The sequence below is a fragment of the Conger conger genome, chromosome 5 (assembly GCF_963514075.1).
Source record: "Conger conger chromosome 5, fConCon1.1, whole genome shotgun sequence".
Lineage (NCBI taxonomy): Eukaryota > Metazoa > Chordata > Actinopteri > Anguilliformes > Congridae > Conger > Conger conger.
Genome location: NC_083764.1, coordinates 58,799,608 through 58,817,672, shown reverse-complemented (window position 1 = coordinate 58,817,672; position 18,065 = coordinate 58,799,608). Strand labels below are relative to the sequence as shown.

Sequence of the window (18,065 nt, the reverse complement as noted above, 5' to 3'; positions counted from 1 at the left end):
CATACGATTTGCTTTTTACGCATTTCAGAACTAACGGCGATTCATTTTATTTATCTGTTATTGTATTACACTAAACTCGTGTTCTTACAGCTCTTTTGGCACGCCGCGCAAAATTTAATTTGTATTCGATGCTTGCCCGAGACCAGGGAATTGTAAAATATGTTGAAAGTTTTGCATGTCTTCAAGGTACAGTTGAAGTACAGCTGTGAATCCATTTGAGAATCAATAAGAGCAACAACTGCTTTTCTGAGGCAGAAAACCTCTCCACACAAACTTGCCTCTGTCAGGATGAAAGCTCGCGGAAAGATCTTTGAGGGACAGGTAGAGACAGACGCATGGATGCGGTGGTTGCTGGCTCCAGGAATGTGCACACGCAGGAGGTTTTACAGCGCGCCACATCAATGCTAACAGCTGCTCGGGAAGGCCTTGATTTAGAAGCCTGCCATGTCGGTGAGTTACTGTAGGATTATACTCCAGGATTTTTCATGCAGCCCCTACCGCGTGTTTAATTGATCATAAACTAACATTGTTATTGCGGCAAATGTTCACATTTCGGGGACTATGCGCGAGTCTCACAATGCACTTCAGATCAAAATGATCCGGCGTAGATGCAATGCAGGTCAAACTGATAGCCAATGAGGTGAGGGAAAATGAACATGTGACATGAAAAAAATAACAAAAATGCATAAAGCAATAAATACATGTTTCATAAAAATGTATAATCAAAACCACTTCATTTAACCTTCTGTGTTATTACTTGAAGGATTGTCGTCTTTGCTTACATGAAATTGCCCTTCTGGAAACAGTTACCAACAAACTCATAGGCTTGCTCAACGCTTGTTCTCAAATTACATTTTCATTAATTCCAACTGATATTTATTATACAGAATAAAATGATGACTCACAGTCAAGTTATATTGTCATATTATATTTTTTCATGAATGCAATGTTCTGCATGACTTGAGACATAAGAAAATTAGGTCAGTAGTTGAAAAGACTGCTAACTGTCATTAATTTAGGAGCTTGCATTAAAAAAACAATAACAGAAGAAATGAGTAGTCCATGCACAGATGTATACACGACATGTTGTTACATGTCAAACATTCAGACAGCTATTAATTAACCGGAGGGAATGGAGGAGGAAAAAATAGTCTGTAAATGCAGACTACAAAAGTAGGAACAAGGACAAATGGGTCTTTCCACAGACATTAAACCCAAGAAAATCAGTTGGCAGTTTTGTTTCAGCATGAAGACTATGAATATATTTCCCATAATACCATTTAAGCTAATGTTCTTAAGCACATCTATAATAGGAAATTCTTCCCCAGAACAGAGAAGGTATTTGCATAAAATAGAATGCGAGCTAACAAGGATGCCAGAGGTGAACATAACGATCAGTAGGATCCTGTTCAGGGTCACACACACACACCCTGTTCTGAGAGGGTCACACACACACACACACTGCGCTGAGAGGGTCACACACACACACACCCTGTGTTGAGAGGGTCACACACACACACACACACACATCCTGTGCTGAGGGGGGTCACACACACACACACACACACACACACCATGTGCTGAGAGGGTCACACACACACACACACACACACACACACACACCCTGTACTGAGGGGGTCACACACACACACACCCTGTGCTGAGAGGGTCACACACACACACACACACACACACACACACACACACACACACACACACACACACACACACCCTGTACTGAGGGGGGTCACACATACACACACACACACACACACACACACACACACACACACACCCTGTGCTGAAGAGATGACCTCACACTCAAGGCCCTCCCGCAGTGGAACACGTTACAGTCCACACGCCCTGCTGCTCTCCAGCTCGCCCAATAGCTGCTTCTCCTTATGTCATCCCCATTGGTGGGCAAACCCACACGCAATAAATCACCCCGGCGCCCGGCCTCTCCAACGGATAAACATTGTGCCGTTTCATACAATCTCGTTCCGCCTACATTCTCCCCATTAGGCGGGCCGGCGGCGTAAAATGTGCCGCGCGGCAGAGTTCAGGCAGCGTTGTGAACGCCTCTGCGGCCGGCATCGCCATGTAAATCGCGGGTCACGCTCCGAAATGGAATCCGTTTTAATTTATTCTCCCCTGCTTGCTCCCCCCGGCGGCCCGTTCCCCGGGAGAAGAGCCGCGCGCTCCACAGAGTGCCCCTCCGTTACCGCGCCGACGGTTTGACCACCTAGAGAGAGGCGCGGCGGAGCCTGTTTAACATCTGGCGGCAGCCTGGAGCAGGGCGACCTGCCTCAACCTGCCCCGGCTATCAGACAAGGGCCCTAGTCCCTGACTCACTCCTCCTCTCTCCTTGTTTTTCCCCCCTTGCTTTTCACGCCGCCCGGCCAGGCCTCCCACGGAGGTGCCGCGCTCGGCGAGCTTTCCCAGAACCCCCGGCCGTCACGCCGGCGGTGTCCAGACCTGCCGCCGCGCCGGCGTGTGTGTGCGTGTGTGTGTGTGTGCGTGCGTGCGTGTCTGCATGTGTGTGTGCGTGCGTGCGTGCGTGTCCGCATGTGCGTGAGAGAGACAGCGAGATATTACTCAAAACAATTTTCAAGGTTTTCAGCAACAAAAAAAAAAAATGTTTTTTTTTTTGCAAATATTCAAAAAAATCCAATTAATCAATTTCTTTTTGAGTGATATGCTGCAATTTCGGTGTCAAAACAGAAGCTGAAATACCGCGCTGGCTGTCAGCGCGGCCCCCGGAGCCGGAGTGAAGGGGCCTGGTCGCTCCCAGCCACAGCGACGGCTCAGACGTTTCAGGTGATTTGCTGATGTTCATAAACCTCTTCCGCGCGGCGGTGACAGTGGCTTCTAAATGAATCTCATCATTCACATTTAAAAACACTGTAGTCATTTATTACCGCCGGAGCTATGCAGCCCCAAAGCCCAGCACTACGTCTTACTCTCTCCCCTCCCCCCTCCCGTTCCCCAGGCCTGGACGGAGAGCCTGCGCGGCTGAGGGCTAATTGCACAGCCAGGCCTCCTCTGCAGCAGAGGCAGGTGGAGGGTTTAACAGGTGAGCGCGGGAGTGTTTTTCGGTGTGAACACGATAATGGGGTCTGCGGGGAGCTGGCACCGCTGTGTGCTGTGTGCGGACCGGCAGCAGAATGCAAACCAGCTTCCGCGCTCAGGAAGATCGTCCTCCCGCGGTAAAGGTACGTACGTCTTTTCAGCGGCTTTTTACGCACGTCGTGCGTCTCCCTTACGAGCTACGGCGGTACGTATCGCGCTCCCGTTTTACGGAAAGCGGGGCTTTGATGCGTTAAGCTTCACTCCGGTTCATCACCGCAGGATCGAGAACACACGCCAGCGTCACTTTTCAAAAGCTCTCTCTTCTGCGCCTCCTCCGGTTCTAACGCGCTCTGATCCCTCCAAGCAAATAAAAGCTCCCACGATGATGAATAAACTGCCCCAAAAGGCTCCTTTATTCTTTCCAGTCGGCTTAAAAAGCCAGCTGTGAAAAAAAAACAAAAAAAACTACCCGGCAAATTGTACAAGTAGAATTACATTCATAGTAAGCACCCCTGAGATTGTTTTTCCCACCAATTTATTCATCAAAAATGAACCCAGGTTAAGCAGGCTTTAAGGCAGAGGGGGGGGTACATGTACATAAGAATAAAAACCTCGCTAAAATTTGTGGAACGCATGGAAAGAACCGAGATGCATATCGAGAGACGGACGGCGAGTCCTTGAGAGAGGCCACTCCCCGCAGTCATTTGTAACCATCAAACATCCATAATCTGGCGAGCTTCACACAGATAGAGGCTGGGCCTCTGCCAGCAGATGGTGGGAGAAATTAAACTCGTGACACGGACCGCCGGCCGGAGCTGAGGAAGCCAAGTGGGACAGCGCACCTGCCCGGGGCTGGGGGGTGGTGGGGGGAGGGGGGGTTGTCTGTCAGATCTGGACCAGACACGCTCTCTCTGTCCACGGAGATTCGCGGCAAGGAGACTTAGGGAGGACGGTGAATTAGTCTTCCAGGTGCCTGTCTGTCACCGGGCGTCAGGGCTCCTCTAAAAACGGCGGGGGGGTGGCGGCGCCCCGGTTGGAGGGTGCGGGCGGGAGGCTCTGCCCCGAGACCAGGCCCGGGAAGCCGGGGGAGCGGACGCGGGAAAGAAGACGCGGGGGAAGTGGAACAAGAAGACAGAGACGAAGAAGGAGAAGAGGCGAGCGTAATGAACGAAGGGAGGAGAGAAAATAGAAGAGGAGAAGGACACATGAATCTTTATCTCATTACGCGTAATTTAAGTAGGGCGAGTGGAGGAAGACGAATCGGCCGGGAAGAGAGAGGAGAGAGTGGCTCTGAATAATTCAGCTCTAAACATGTATTTATCTCGCCGTGATGGAAACGCATTGAGATTTCTGCACCATTTAACCAGCGAGGCTGCTGTCTTTAACGCACCTCACCCGTGACGTGGCCCTGCCGCGTCCAACGTCGACGGAGACTCCGTGACTTTCAAGCGCACCAAGCCCAACCGAGATTGTCCTTTTAGAAATTCTGTCATGCATTTATTTCCTCACAGACACTAAAAACCCACTTATCACAGGAAAGGCAACTTTATTTTTTCTACTCATTTTGCGTCACCGGTCTGCCCGGGCCTCAAAGAGAACACCTGTACCGCTGGCCCAACGCACGATTGAGGAGCTCAGAGATTGTGTGCATGAATCACCAATGGCATTTCGCCTTTGCCGTCAGACAGACGCGCCCGCCTGCCTTTTCAAGAACTCGTTTCCCATTCATTTCCTAAGCGGCCTGACATTTAGCAGATTGCATTTTTTAATTAGACGTATTAAATAAATAAGAGCGGTTAAAAAGGTGGGCCGTTTATGAGTCCGGGCTGACCGCGGAGCTATTCCACACCGTATCGGCGGAAAGGGGGACTTTGATCCCCGGCTGCCGGGAGATGAAGTCGGCGAGCGGCCTCCCCGCGTCACCCCGCATCTCAGACGGCCGGAGGGAGGAGGCTGCCGGGGCGGAAGAGCCCGGGGCGAAGCACGGAGTACTGAGAACCTTACAGCCGGTCGCCGGGCCGTCTCGGCGAGCTCCCGGAGACCTGAGGAGCGTGGCGGCGTCTCGTCTCGGTCGGTATCCGGATCGCCCGACAGAAACCCGGGGGTAACGGGCCGTACGTTCCGGCCCAGAAAAAGGTTTACAAGAGAGGAGAGAAAGGCTTCCGCTCAATGGCTTTTCCGTGACACACTGAGGAGAACCTACTGACGACATCAAAGGAGCGCCGACCCCATTCAGCGGCAAACTCCTGCACTGCTCCTGCACTGCTCCGCCAGCCGCAAGGTCGTCTGTTGTCTCTCCTCCTCTCCTCCTCCAAGTCACGCTTGGCTTTCCGTTCCTTTTACATTTCACCTAGCTGTTTGAAGATAAAAACCTGTCTACATCGCAGACAAAGAGGACTGAAATCTTTAAAAAATGTATATATATATATATATATATATATATATATATATATATATATATATAAATAAAGACTTTTGAGTCCTTCACATGAACAAATCCAAGCGAGGTTTGAATGAGTGAGATGTTTAAGGAAGAAGCATAGTGCACGGCAGCAGTCGTGGGCAGAAATGTCCTTTCAGAGCTGCGACAGACGCACTCGGGGCTGGAGTAGCAGGCCGCAGGTTTCCAGCGGCCGTGCCGTTCTCTCCGGCTCCTTCACTCTCAAGTGCCGCCGGTCCAAACATCCTCCCGACAGCGAACCTCCTCCAGAGCCACAGCCCCTCCATCATTTATTAATACGGGGTTAGGTTCGCGGAGAGCGACATGGCTACTACAGACAGGGCAGCTCCTGGATTCCCGGCGGTGGTGGAAGGAGGGGGGGGAGAGACCGGTCGCTCTCCGTGCTGCGTGTGCGGGTCTCGGGCCCGGAGCTGCGGAAGGTTCCGGAGCCGACGGACGCAGCGAGGTCACCGCCCACGCCTTCGCACTTCAGCCTCAGCGGAGGCAGCCGATTCGGCGCCGGCACGCAAGAGGGGCGTCAGAGCTGACTCACTGACGGTGGTCGAGGGTGGCTCCCGCACTTCGGCAGGGCCGCCCGGCTTCCCGAGGAACGCGGCTCTTCGCCGGGGCAGACGGTGCCGCCGGGGCAGCAGCGCGACACCTCTGGAAGCGGCGTGCGAACACGGACCCTATGCCCTGCGACGTCAGATTGACTCAACAGGGGGTGGGCGGGCGCGCTCCTGTCCCTACAGCTCGGTCCGTCTACGTCACACGTCTCGCGTCTCGCCGAAACAGCCCCTCACCTTCCTCCCACGTCACGCCGGGAGACGCGCGCTCGCCCGCCCGCTCCCGGGCGCATCACCCCCGTGACTAACCCCGGCGCTCCGGCTGTCTGTCAGCCCTCCGCCCGGCGGAGCGCAGCCTCGGCAGCCTTGTCTCAGCCCCAACGTCGGGGCGGAGAATTGATAGTCAGCGCTGTGGGTGTAGCGCTGACAAGCAGGTGACGGGCAGCCGACCGCGACGCGGGACTCCGGAAAAAATCTCCCCCCGCGCATCATCATAACTCCTCATATTTACATGCCTCCGCCCGCGCGCTTGACGTCCCGCGCGCCCGTAAAACAGCGGGGCCCCTCGCCGAAACCGGGGCTCGCCACCCCCGTTAATCACCCCGTCGCGAATAAGACTTCGTTCCCGTCCCGAGCTCGGATTGTTCCGGAGCGTTTCGCCCGGGGCAAGCTCCGGATGAACGGCGACGACGTGCCGATCGAACGAATTGGCCATTTTCAGCAATACTGGGGTCAAAAAAAAAGATTACAGTAGGATTACCAGGGAGGCCTTGTGTAATACCACATGTTTGCTGGTCGGACTTGAGCTCTGCCTTTCGTTCCGTGTCTGCGAGCTGTCTGAATCCCGCTAATTTGGAGATTAATCTATTTCACACGTGTCTAATGCTATTCTGTTAACACCCGTTATCCCTGCGCTGACTCACATTATTTACAGGACCTCTGGAATTTCGCTCCCCCCCCAATCCGGCAACAAAGACTGTCAGCATGAGGGCCCCCAGCAGGATTGCGCAAAAAAAATAAAAACGATGAGGATATCAGCAAATTCATCTCCAGCCCAAGATGTGAATCGATACAGCGCACCCTCAAGCTTTGTTTAAGTAGAACATATCAATTTCAGCACAAACATAGCCATTTCTTGTGCATCTTCTTTTTAATCCTGCTTGTGAAAACGGCACTAATCTGTTTGAAGATTTCAGCACATCTCCAGTATTCCACATAACTTCCAGGAACAAAAAAAAATCCTGGTGTCCAAGAAGCAAGTCTAACAGATGCATGGCCTTTGGCTAGCGCTAATGCTAGCGCTAACGCTAATGCTAGTGCTAATGCTAACGCTAATGCTAGCGCTAATGCTAATCCTAATGCTCGGCAGCTTTACAGCGACGCACGGACGGCCAGCAGGGGGCGACCTTACCTTCCAGGACAGTGAGCTTGGCGCTGGTGTTGATCTCGCCCATGCTGTTGGTGGCGGTGCACTCGTAGATGGCCTCGTCCCTGTGCGTCCGCAGGGGCTGGATGCGCAGAACCGACCCTGACCCATCGTCAAACTCGATCACCTGACGGGAGACGGAGGGGAGGAGGGGGGGAAGAGCATTCCCTCTGCGTCAGACGGGCGGATATTGATCTGGGTCGAGCCGGTTCAGTGAACCGCGCACAGACCTCAACCCGCATTTCAGACTCTCTGTGCGCACGTCCTGGCATGTAGCCGCTCTGATTATTCACTGGGAAAGCCCACGCGTCCCCTGGGGCCTGCTGCAACTCATTAGGTGCAGTGGAGGAAGGTGTGCACACAGGTGGGGAGACGTGTCAGAGACCACAGCTGTCCCGAGCGATTGTCTGGATCAAGCGCAACCTCACCGCTGCAGCCTACACAAAGGGCACATGCTCCTATGTTGAGAAAGGTAGGACCGCACCAATGGATCCCAATTAGTGGGTGTGCTCCTAAATCATTTTAGCCGTTAGTACACACCTAATTTCAGGAACCTAAAATGGCCGCCCTGGCCTGTCATAAATATATACAGAATATATGTCCTTTGCAATCTTGGGACACTCTATAGGAGGGGTCTCCAACCCTGGTCCTGGAGAGCTACTGGGTCTGCTGGTTTTTGTTTTCACCTTAAAATCTGCACCTGTTGAGACCCAGGTAACCAGGTGAGGTGAGTTAATGAATTAAATTAGAGCAGTTGATTACAGTTAATTGCAGGGTAAGAATGAAAACCAGCAGACCCAGTAGCTCTCCAGGACCAGGGTTGGAGACCACTGCTCTATAGGAAGACTAATGAGCCCAGGTCTCAGAGCCTGGACATGGGACTCCTGTAAGGCCAATGCTGAGGAGTGCTGTGCAGATGGTCTCCAGCAGCTGAGAGAGGAGAGAAGAGGAGAGGAGAGGACAGGAGAGGGGAGAAGAAGAGAGGAGAGGAGATGAGGAGAGGAGGAGAGGAGAGGAGAGGAGTGGAGGAGAGGAGAGGAGAGGAGAAGAGGAGAGGAGAGGAGAGGAGATGAGGAGAGGAGGAGAGGAGAGGAGAGGAGGAGAGAAGAGGAGGAGAGGAGACCGGGCGGGGCATCACGCACCTCAAAGCGCTGTGAGCTCACTTTCTTCCCCTTCTTCATCCATGTGATCCGGGGCTTGGGTTCCCCGCCCGCCTGGCACACAAACGAGGCCACCCCTCCCGAGATGCCCGTCTGGTCCTCCGGGGACTTGATGAAATTTGGCACGCCTGGCGAGAGGAAAAAAAAAAACACAGTAAGACACCACAAATTACAATTTTGAAAGGAATTCGCCTTGAAAATAATACCACCCAATTAACAAGATTAAACAGTATGTGATCACATACGACTTGGGGATGAAAAAAACGGAGAAGCGGAGAATGAGCGAGTGAGCGATAATTCACTGCTGGAGCTGGGTGTGTTGCGGGATATCAGGGAGAACTGGTGACAGGCTTTCCATGCCTGGTGTTAATCACCCTCCAGCTCCACGGGAGGAACTTGGCCAGAAGCTTCTCGGCTTGGTGGGCGAGCAACAGCGCCGTTCCACAGTCTCCAACTCCAGCTTTTTCCCCTCATTATGTCCCCCGGTGACTGAAGCCTTCAAATCCCGGCCCTCGTTTCATAGGAAAACGTTGTTAGAGGTGTGATCAGCGGTTTAATAAAAGCATAATGGAGTGAGCAGATGTGGGTGAACGTGGCGGCGTCTCGGACAAAAGGGGCTTCCCCCGCTTGGGCTTTCTGTGACGAGGCGGCCATGTTCAGCGTGCCGCTGGTGACAGGAGAGAGAGAGAGAGAGAGAGGCTCCTCTCCGCTCCTCTCCGCTCCGTTCCGCCATGCCTGCCTGCCCGCCTTCGGGTCGGGCGGAGGACTCGTTCTCCTCGTTTCGCACAGGGACGCCGGGCCCACGCCCTCCGCCATTGTAACCCGAGGGACAAAAACAACAAGCGGGGCACGTTTCGACACCACCCAGGAAAGGTGACACACTTCCAGCGCTCACACGCAAACCCCTGGCACCGCACGCAGGGCACCCTTATTTATTTACCGTCTTAATTGTGCACTTCTGCTGCCACCCGAGACGTGTGTGAAAGGTTCAGACGCGGGTCAGAGCGAACCTGTAACGGCTTCCGCAGGGCGAGGCCGTTTTCCGCGCTGCCGGGGTAACAATGCCCGCCCGGAAGAGCCCTGAAACCCGTACGGTGAATTAGCGCGTACAGTAGCCCTACAAGGCTGTGGCTGTTGTGACCCTGGAGGGCCGGTGTGGTTTATTGCCCGGTACGGATGGCCTTCTCCCCGGGATGAGGGACTGCAGCAGCCCCCGCAGGGCCCTGACAGCCAGCGCCTTGTATATTACACATCGTAAAGCATCGTTAAAAATATACAGAGAGATTAAAGGTATGTTTGGGCCTGTCCTGAGGGACGGTTCAGGAGTCGCCCCCCGGACCACACACCCGGCGGCTCCTGTGTGTCTCAACGCTTCTGGTTCTCCTTCAGGGTTCTCTTAACGCTTCTGGTTCTCCTTCAGGGTTCTCTTAACGCTTCTGGTTCACCATCAGGGTTCTCTTAACGCTTCTGGTTCTCCTACAGGGTTATCTTAACGCTTTTGGTTCTCCATCAGGGTTCTCTTAACGCTTCTGGTTCACCATCAGGGTTCTCTTAACGCTTCTGGTTCTCCTTCAGGGTTCTCTTAACGCTTCTGGTTCTCCATCAGGGTTCTCTTAACGCTTCTGGTTCTCCATCAGGGTTCTCTTAACGCTTCTGGTTCTCCATCAGGGTTCTCTTAACGCTTCTGGTTCGGCCAGCGTGTTCTCGTTAGGTCTCGTCTTGCCGAGCAGTGTGACGTCAGCACCGTTCGCCGACACAGGCAGAGAAACGCACGTCAGGCAAATAAAACTGGAGAGCAGCAGGCTGCCTGCCCTGCTCGTCAAGAGCTGGTCTTTTACTGCCTGGACGACGGCCCGGCCAATTGGAGGCTTACGCATCCAAACCAATTCAGAGTCAAGTAGCAAGCGGCTTCTTCATGTTTAATGAGGGCTCGGTTCCGTCTTATAACAAATTCCATCTGATATCCAGGGTAACAGATATCGAGTTTATGAGCAGACACACACACACCCACACTCACATTCACACTCTCACCCCACACACATACTCACACACACTCACACACACAGACACACATACACACACACACACACACACACTCACATTCACACTCTCACCCCACACACATACTCACACACACACACACACACACACACACACAAACACGCACGCACACACGCACACAGTTTCAGTGAATCCAGTTCTCTGCAGAGGAGAGGAAGGAGCGGCTCGCTCCACTGTACACCGTGCTCTCTGCAGAGCTGAGCCATGTCACGGAGCCACAGCAGCCATTTCCTCCGTTCATATTTATCTTCTAATAAAACATCTCGCAGGCCAGGGAGGGGGAAAAAAACAAATCAATAACTAGTTAACATAACATAACAGCGACTTTAATGTTTGTAAAGCCCGGGCATCTAGCATGCGGTAAGCTGCAGTTAAATCATCCCCGTCCCACCCTTGCAGTGGTACGGCACCCGGAGGCTGCCCTGGCCCCAGGACAGCGGTACGGCTGGCGTTCAGCACCATCATTACAGGCTGTGTACAACACACCCGCTCTGCTGGAGGGCCCCTGGCTTCTGGGAGCTGACTGCAGAATGAACTCCTCTCCCTTCACCGGGTCTAGAGGCCTGCTTGTGCCCGTGTGTGTGTGTGTGTGTGTGTGTGAGTGTGTGAGTGTGAGCGTGCGTGTGTGTATACGCTCGCGTGTGTGAGTGTGCCCGTGTGTGTGTGTGTGAGAGAGAGAGAGACAGAGAGAGTTGTGGAGAGAAAGAGAGAGGGGAAGAAAGGGGCAAGAGAGAGGGAAAGAGAGAGGGCAAGAGAGAGACAGGGGGAAAGGGAGAGAGAGAGTCACGGAGAGACAGAGAGAGGGAAAGAGAGAGACAGGGGGAAAGGCAGAGAGAGAGTCACGGAGAGACAGAGAGAGGGAAAGAGAGAGACAGGGGGAAAGGCAGAGAGAGAGTCATGGAGAGACAGAGAGAGGGAAAGAGAGTGTGCGATTCTCTCCGACCCCTCAGCCATGTACTGCGGCCTGACATTTTTGATGACATTTACGCCCGGGCTCCCTCCGGCTCCCGTGTGACTGACACACCGGGGCAGAGCCCATCTCCCACCGTCCTGCTGCGGCAGGGATGATCCCGCCGCTCAGCCATGCTCCGGCCCAGGACGTTTCTGGGGTGCGCTCAGGGTGCTTCACTGCCACCCGCGAGCTGCGATTCTCACAGCGAAACACCTTCACGTGAAAAGCGCTGGAAAAAGAGGCTTTAATCTGAGGCTTAATGTCATGTTTTTTCCAGTGAGTGCGCGCGCGCATGTGCGCGTGAGACCGCCGTTAACGGCTCAGAGCCTCCAAACCTGATTAGCGTCGCCCTGACCTTTCAGGCGCCTCTCCATTCGCCACGGCTGCCGCGAAACATACGCCGCCTTTATCAACGTAGTCTCACTCCTCTCTTCCTGGCTAAGAGGGGGACTGGAGGGAGTAAACACGCCGGAGTGGAGCGCGCAAGCCGACAGGGTCCAAAGGCCGCGGAGCGGGGAGGTTTCTTGGCTCGCGGAGGCGTGTGAAGACTCCGCCCCCCCCCCCCCCCCCCCCGTCAGGCCATATCTGCAGAAATGCGTTAATGGCCCTTTGGAGGAACGCGTCTGTCCGGACGCAGACGCCATCTTATCAGCGCCGGCGTTTAGCGGCGGGCTGGCGCCTCGTTCTCCCGCTCGCTCGCCCTCGGTCTGGAGAGGGCGCGTCCGCGGGGGGGCGCGGTCAGCGCCGGGCTCCCCGGGGAGCCGCGGTGCCGTCTCCGGCGCGGCCCTCCTGACGCGTGGGAGCTGGAGCCGTTTGCCGTTTGCTCTAGCGGGACGGCTAACGGACGGAGGGAGGCAAGGAGGAACCGCTGTCAGGCCTCCAGAAGGTTCTCCTCTCTTACCGGCTCATGTGATGATGTGACATCGTTACTTTGAGGAGCAGGTGTGACGCTTTAACACTCACTGTTAACTGGTCAACTGTGACTTGAGCTGGTCGAACCATGTCAAGCTGGGAGCCGGTAAACCGGCTAAACCATGGCAAGCTGGGAGCTGGTCTGAACTGGTCAACCAGCTAAACCATGTCAAGCTGGGAGCTGGTCTGAACTGGTCAACCAGCTAAACCATGTCAAGCTGGGAGCTGGCCTGAACTGGTCAACCAGCTAAAACATGTCAAGCTGGGAGCTGGTCTGAACTGGTAAACCGGCTAAACCATGTCAAGCTGGGAGTTGGTCTGAACTGGTCAACCAGTTAAACCATGTCCATGAGGGGGCGACATGGCTCAGGCAGTAAGAGCAGTTGTCTGGCAGTCGGAGGGTTGCCGGTTCGATCCCCCGCCCAGGCTGTGTCGAAGTGTCCCTGACCAAGACACCTAACCCTCAAATGCTCCTGACAAGCTGGTTGGCGCCTTGCATGGCAGCCAATCGCCGTCGGTGTGTGAGTGTGTGAATGAATGGGTGAATGAGAAGCATCAATTGTACAGCGCTTTGGATAAAGGCGCTATATAAATGCCAACCTTTTACCATTTACCATGTCCAGCTGGGAGCTGGTCAACCAGCTAAACCATGTCCAGCTGGTTGCTGGTCTGAACTGACCTCCCCCTGATCACCTGCATTAAGCTGTTATGCTGCTTTAATCATGCTGTTAACACTGCTCAGCATGAGTATTAGCACATTTATTAAACATTGCGCATTAGCTGATTAGTTTTCATAATTGGTGAATAGCTTTCGCAGTGTTACTGCGTGCTAAGAAAGACTTGACAACATCCAACGCCAATGTGTAAAACAGACACATCACCGTGTCAGTGCAATATGGAAACACGAATATGCAAAGCAGAAACGTAATGTGTATTTCAGAAAAATAAAATTACACCGTGATTCATTATCGATACACATTTTTAAATCAAAATTGTGAATAAATCTGGCTGACACATTTACTTGTCAATGCTTAATTACCATCTGTTTTTCTTATTTTTGCTGAGTTTTTGTTCACGGCGATCATTATGTTTTCCAGAACTCCTTTGGGTTTAATTCTCTCTTTTCATCTACAAGTAACACCCTACCCCCCCCCCCCCCCAAAAAAAAAAGAACTAAAAGAGAAGAATAAAAAGTGGGGAGCCCCGGTGTGTCTGAGAGGACCCAGGAAGCTGGGGGAACAGATGGGATTGCTGAGGCCTTGTTTGCATGCCTCCAGTTTGCCACTGTACCCCCTGCTCATTTGTCTCAGCGTACCAGGGGGTCCCCTGCTCTCTCAGCTCCGTTTGCTTGTCTTTAAACACTCCCAGCGGAAAATCACACCTGTGTCATCTCCACTCTCGCGCATTCATGATCATTTTCCTTGCCTTTGCTTGCGAGACAAAATCGTGCAGTCTCTGCGCATACCCCGCAGTCACCGAAAAACACTTGCGAAACAAAGTTTTTACCGCGATTGAATTCTGAGCCAACTTTCTACCCAAGAAAAAAAAAAAGAAAAAAAAATGCAAGATCACCATAGCAACAATGATATTAATTCATGAAGAATGCATTTTTTTTTTTAAATCCATCGTAATAATGTACCCGCTATAATGGAAAGTATGTCAGTGAAGCTCGGGTTAAAAGGGGTTAATTTGTCATTTGCCAGCCTCCCTCCCCCCTGCAGTCCCAGGGATATCCTCATGCAAATATTTAAATCAGAGGAAATTCAAAGCAGGGATGGGGATTTGCATGCCTGCTGTGATGGCAGATAAGAGCGATCTGAAACTAATCCATGTGGAGGCCTGTGTGGAGTGTACCTGCTACTGTCTCTCATCAGGAGGCCAGAGGAACAGAGAGAGAGAGAGGGAGATAGAGAATGACTGATCCTAATGGTTATGCTAACTTTAACGTTTAACTCCTTAAAGTGTGAGGTCACAAACATGTGATTAGAATGTTCTTAACTGAATTGTTAAGTGACGTAACAATCACTACTGGTAACTGAAAGCAATGGAGTTCTATAACGCTCCTAGAACACTGACGTAGATTAGAATGTTCTTAAAACATTCTAATGGTGATGTAACAACCACTACTGTTGGCTGAAAGCCATGGGGTTCTAGAACACTGCATTTTGAAAAGATTACTTCCACATAACCCACTCTTCGAGGGGTTAAACGATAACAGCTCCAGGACCTGCCTGCATAAAGCAAAGCCCCCGCTTTGCCTGCAGATAGCCAGCAAGGCGAGACTGATCCCCCAGCAGTGATTATAGCGAACACAAAACTCCCCTCACTGGACTCTCAGTATTAAAGGGCTTTCCCTCTGGCCAGATCAGTGAGCAGTAATGCAGCCGGTCTAATCCCGGCTGGCCCCACTCCCTAAACCTCCAGGTTATCCCTCCTCCAATAATGTTCAATTAACCCCATTGTCAGCGGGCATTAGCCTAGGAAAACGGACAACGCAACTGGTATGTGAACTGTTGACTCCCCCCCCCCCCCCTGGCCCGGAGTCACTCCGCGGACTTATTTGCATAGGTCCCCACAAAGACACAATGGCTGGAAAGGTCAGGCTTTGTGAAGGAAATGTTTGTCTACCGGCCTGAAGTGGCTCATTGTTTGCCAAAGTTGCCTCGTAAGTCGAGGCGTATATTCAAGTCGGCGTCTCTCGGTTTTGAGAACCGCGTCGGCCAGTTCCCAGACGCAGTGGAATTTCCCCCACGCACACACACGGGGGAAGAAAAAACCCCAGAAACATCAACAAAAACGAGGTAAATTGAATGAATTCATCTGAGGCTCGTGACAAGAGAATGGGCCCGTCAAATCAAAGGCGCGTCTAAATGTCAGCCCTGTTTCAGTCAGCCGGAAGCGCCGCTGTGTCCCGCGCGCGGCCACGGTTGCCATGGCGAATTTAGAACGCCCGTTTCAAAGTCAGTCACTTCCCATTCATGTCACTCCGCCCGGGAAGGTTACCGGGTTCCCGCGAGGCGAGGCTGAACTGGGGGCACCCCGGGAGATGAAAGACTGCGACCACCCGCCAACGGGCCTGTTTTCGCAGGCCCGTTTACACAAAGCCCCGGCACGCCCGAGAGCCGGCGGCCGGAACAGGTGAGCGGGGCGCCCCCCCGACAGGTGGGTGGCCGGCGCGGGGTCAGGGGTCGTTCTGCTCCGCCCCTCTGGGACGGCCGTACGTCCAGGGACGGGGAGCCGAAAAGGAAAGAGAGGGAGGGCTGGGAGCGGGGACTCTTCGGGGACGAACCCACAGCTCGCCCAAACATCTGGAACGAAGAAGCGTTCCCCCCTCCCCCCCCCCCCCCCCGCGGCCGAACTGTCCCCGCCGCTAATTACCGCTGTGAGAACGACTGATGTGAAACAGGACGCAGAAAGACGCGGCGGTATTTACATACTCCGAGAGGAAGGGTAATGAGACCAGAGGGCGGGCGGAAAAAACAACCAGGGGTCGACCCCCCGCCCTCGTTCCGACTGCCAAAACACCACCGAGGCACTCCGGGAGTGTGCCTGGAGGATCAATAAAAGTGCCCGAGTGGAGAGCATTTATCCTCATTAATAATGGATCAGCAACTTATCATTTTCACTTATACACATAAACCGAAATTTGTTAGACGGTAACGGGAGTGGTTATTTTAGCGGAGTGTTTCCATTAATGCCTCTTACGCCATTAGAGGGAATTAGAAATTAATTCCACATAAGGCTGCTTCGCTGGAGAAATATTTCCCAGATAAGGTCAACTTGGCTTTTTAAGTTTGTTTGTTTAATTTGACGAAACAGCAGTTGGTTTCTGGCTAAATATCCCCCGGTTTGACAGTTCACCAGTAATGCTACTGTTCATTTCTCCTAATTAAATGGCTCATCTAAACCTCCTAGTAGAAGCAATCTGTTTCGTCTCAATTTAGAGGAGGGCTGTTTATCTCCAGCTTAATTTAGCTGAAATGCAAAAGCACCGGATTCCTACATTACAGCTATATTTTAAGGCAGGGGGTAAAACTTTCACACACAAAAATAATATTGCGAAAACATATAATATTTATGGAGCCCAAACCCCATTAAGTGGTGAGCAATTCAGCACTAATACTTACACACTTGACTGCAGTGCACTCGCGCTATAAATGGACACATTTCCCTGCTCGTGCGTAGATTTCCTTCTGCTAGATTTGATCTTTCCCATTTCATCTTCTTCCGATGCTTCTGAAAACCGCAAGCTGCCGGTTACATAGCTAGCATCGTCCGATGAAGGCCGGCATGGACCACAGTGCTCACCGACTGCCCCTGCACCGCTATTCCCCTCATCCAACCCCACACACCCATTAGCTAACCCCGAACAGTTTACACCAAATAAATCACGAACCGTACAGCCTGAGTTCATCCTGTCGCAGGAAGGTTAGATGCAGAGAGGAGATATCCACCATGTTTCACTAATCCACTGGACCCGTGTAAATGATGGCAAAATAAACACAGACGCCTGTCCTTCCGCACGCAATGGCGATTCCGGGTCCGGGCCGGTGTGTCCGTGTAGCAGCGTGAAGCGCTAGCCGAGGTTAGCACGTTAGCGCTGGGCGGTGTCGGCTGGGTGCGGACAGGGAGGGGTGGCTCTATCGAGCATTTCACTATCTCGTTTCTCACCCTCAGTCTGGATGTGCCACACACACACACACACACACTGGGGTTGGGGGGGGGGGTCCTAATTCGATCAGGATGGACAATTCTACCAACAAGTTCCTCCGAACAATCAGACCAAATGTTATGTTCCATTTGATAGTCCCGGGCATTTACACGAGGCCCCTATTAGACAATTTCCGACAATCAGGCACTTCCACCCCGGTATTATAACCCTGCCGAACGGGGGGAGGCTTCCCACATGTGGAGCCGTGTGGAGATAACGTCGGGGCGATAAAGACGGCCATACCCAGCCTCCGGGTCGCGGTGCCAGCGCACAGTGCGCCCTGGCTAAGCTAACGTGCTCGCCGCTGCTCAACCCCTGGACCAGAACCCGCCGCCGCTGCGCTAACGACGACACGCATGCGCTAACGAGCTAACGACGACGCGCCTGCGCTAACGAGCTAACGACGACGCGCCTGCGCTAACGAGCTAACGACGACGCGCCTGCGCTAACGAGCTAACGGGGACACGCACATGTCCAGCGGCCCCTCTCCCACTCCGGGTGAATTATTTAAGAGATCGGCAGCAGCGGACAGAACCCAAAGTGCAATTACGCACTGTAGGTGTTTCTCTTTTCCCACTGCGAACGCACATGAAAAGTAATGGCCTCCTCAAAAGCCGGGGATTAGCCCTCTGATATCATCTCCAGAGTTTCACGTTCAGGGGTGCCGTCTCGACAGCGTCTCCTCGACCCGACGTAAAGGGGTATTAAATAGTTATCCGCGTTGCTGGCGGCGGGGGGGATGTGGAGTCAATGCGAAAAAGGCTCATT

The 18,065-nt window shown here is 52.9% G+C and overlaps 1 protein-coding gene across 3 annotated transcripts in view; it reads right to left on the bottom strand.

Annotated features, from left to right (window-relative positions):
• Window positions 1-18,065, bottom strand: part of LOC133128624 (receptor-type tyrosine-protein phosphatase F) — a 235,413-nt gene that overhangs the window by 120,278 nt on the left and 97,070 nt on the right. For all 3 annotated transcript variants that reach the window (XM_061242300.1, XM_061242299.1, XM_061242301.1), the window contains exons 3-4: window positions 8,644-8,789; window positions 7,487-7,628 (exon numbers count right to left, since the gene is read on the bottom strand). In XM_061242300.1, coding sequence (XP_061098284.1) covers window positions 7,487-7,628; window positions 8,644-8,789 — 288 coding nt within the window. The remainder of the gene's footprint in view (window positions 1-7,486; window positions 7,629-8,643; window positions 8,790-18,065) is intronic.